The 2,587-nt window shown below is 41.5% G+C and overlaps 1 protein-coding gene across 1 annotated transcript in view; it reads left to right on the top strand.

The window, feature by feature from the left end:
• Window positions 1-1,626, top strand: part of FOXN1 (forkhead box N1) — an 18,044-nt gene extending 16,418 nt beyond the window's left edge. Inside the window, exon 7 of the mRNA XM_009995117.1 lies at window positions 1,364-1,626. Coding sequence (XP_009993419.1) covers window positions 1,364-1,626 — 263 coding nt within the window. The remainder of the gene's footprint in view (window positions 1-1,363) is intronic.
• Window positions 1,627-2,587: the final 961 nt, after the last annotated feature.

The raw sequence follows: 2,587 nt of genomic DNA, 5'->3' as shown, positions 1-2,587 counted from the left end.
TGTGTGTGTGTGTGTGTATTTGTGTGTGTGTGTGTATTTGTGTGTGTGTGTGTATTTGTGTGTGTGTGTGTGTGTGTGTATTTGTGTGTGTGTGTGTGTGTGTGTGTATTTGTGTGTGTGTGTGTATTTGTGTGTGTGTGTGTATTTGTGTGTGTGTGTGTATTTGTGTGTGTGCACAAACAAAACCTGGGGGTTCTAACTGATAAAGCTCTTGCTGCACCAAACACCAGACAAGAATTGCCTTCCTGCCCAGGCAAAAAGTGGGACAAAGTAACATAAAAGGCTAAGCAAAAAAAATGCAGCCTTTTATCTCCATGACTCAGCCAGTGCAGTTGCCACTGCCCTGGCACAAATATTCTGCAACCCAGCCGTGCCCAGATTGCTTGGCCAAGATTAACAGCACAGCTTTCTGAACCCTCAGCTCCCTCCTCTTGCAGGCAGCTGGATCTCACATTCCATTCATTTCCCTTAACTTCTTGCCATTCCATTCAGTTAACCTGGAGCATGCTCATTTGTACTGAGTATTGTGTGTGCTTCAGCAGCGTGGTAGGATTCCAGCTTCCCTCTGCCCTTGCTCTTCACCTTGAGTTATTTAACCTTATCTAAGCTCTTTGTTTTCTTTTTAAGACAGTCCCACCTCAAATTAGAAGTCCTAGAACTTAAAACAGGCTTGCACACTTGGAGTAAAATCATTATGCATAAACATACATGAAAAACAAAATGCAAAAGCCCTCCCAAAATGAAACTACTTCTAGCAAAAGGGCCAAGTATTGGGGAGTCTGCATGTGGTGGGTACAGCTCTGGAGCAACATCTCCCTGCTGAGGAAATCTCCAGTGATGGTACAGAAAACACAGCCCTGCTGCAGTAACTTCTGTAGTGCCTTTGTGTTGATACGTGCTAAAAAAAGTAACATTTCTCATATTCTGGTTTTTCAGGTCACTCACATACCCAGTCATTTCATTTGCAATCCAGAGAACACCACGAGCACATGAGGCTGGGTGTAAAGCACAGCTCTTGGCACAGTTATCCCAGGAAGTGCCACGAGCTCCTCCATCTCTTACAAAACCTCTCTCAAACCCAGTGTGGGGTTTTTTCACATAGAAGTTGTGCTTTGTAAGGATGCATTTGCAACGGATTCTTGACAATTATCAAGTGAAATAATTTTCTTAACTTAATGCTGCTTTCTCCCATATTTAAATTCGTTACAGAGACAAATAATAACCATATAAACAGCCTCTTCCTTTTCTCAATCACAAATGACTAAGAGCACCCACACACAGCTGTGAAGCTGCTGCTTTCTCCCAGCAAACAATGTTTCACAAAGCATATATAAGGAAGCTGAATCCATCCCTTTTGTTACAGGAAACCTCTGGGAGGAGCTGAAAGATGACAGCCTAGCTGTGGATCCTCTAGTTCTCATTTCATCATCTCCAACACCCTCTCAGTGTTTCCCTTCTCACTGCCAGATGGAGAACAGCACCAATGGCAACATCCAGCACGGAGCTCCCCACAGCAGCCTCCCCGACCTGCAGCTCACCACGCTTTACTCTGCCTTCATGGACTTGGATACAGTGTCTCCTGCCTACCTAAGTAATTCTGGATCCAAACCTATAGCACTGATGTGAACCACACACCGATCTGATTAGTATTATTTCAGCTAACTACAGTCCTAACCATCACACACACCCACCTATTCCCTGTCAGCTGAAACCATGTCCATCAGAACAAGAATAATCTCCTTCCAGAACCTGCCTGCAGGATATGTAGCTTTACTATCATTATTTTCTACAGACAGATACTGAAAAAAAAAACAACAAAAAAAACCAAAACAAAACCCAAACCATTATTTAAATCTAATATTGTTAATGGCTGAACTGGTCAACACCATTTTATCAAGCCACTCATCTTCTGCATCCTCCAGAAACAAATGACTGTGAGAGGAAAATGAACTTTTTTCTTTTCTATTTTAAATGAAAGCTGCTTGCAAATGGACATAGAAGTCAGAGGTCCTTTCCAACCATGACAATTCTGTGATTCTGTAATAACCTAACTTATTTCCTGGAGCCAATGAGATCAACATCATCTGCCATGGACCAGTACAGATAAAATAAAATAAATCTGCATATGGAAACATTTATAGTCCCCTTGAAAGAAGTCCTGGGTTTTGAGAAACAAGAAGAGAAACTGCAAGTTGTAAGCCAGAGGACTTGCTGCTGACAGACTAAACCAAAGCAACAAATACACTTTCATGAAAAACCTTAAGTTTTACTGTGTTTAAAAAGAAATATAAAATTGCTTTTTTAATAAAAAAGAACAAAACTATTCAGTAGAATTTTTACTTGGCTGGAAATCATTCACATTAATTCCTCTATTTTTATCCACAGAAACTGAACAGGAAGATGAATTATTTAAAGCATGAAATCAAGATTTTGAAACATGCTAATAAAAGAGAGCACATGACTGTTGCAGCCAAACCCAGAGAGCATCTCTGTCCCAACTCCCAGCTGACACATCCAGGAGGGCTGATGCTGGTGCTGAACTAGCCCTTGCCTTAGAAGAGCTAAACTGAGGCATTTCAGTGGCCAC

This window comes from Chaetura pelagica, unplaced genomic scaffold (assembly GCF_000747805.2).
Source record: "Chaetura pelagica isolate M959 unplaced genomic scaffold, ChaPel_1.0 scaffold713, whole genome shotgun sequence".
NCBI lineage: Eukaryota > Metazoa > Chordata > Aves > Apodiformes > Apodidae > Chaetura > Chaetura pelagica.
The sequence above is the reverse complement of the archived record's forward strand: the minus strand, read 5'-3'. Positions and strand labels throughout refer to the sequence as shown.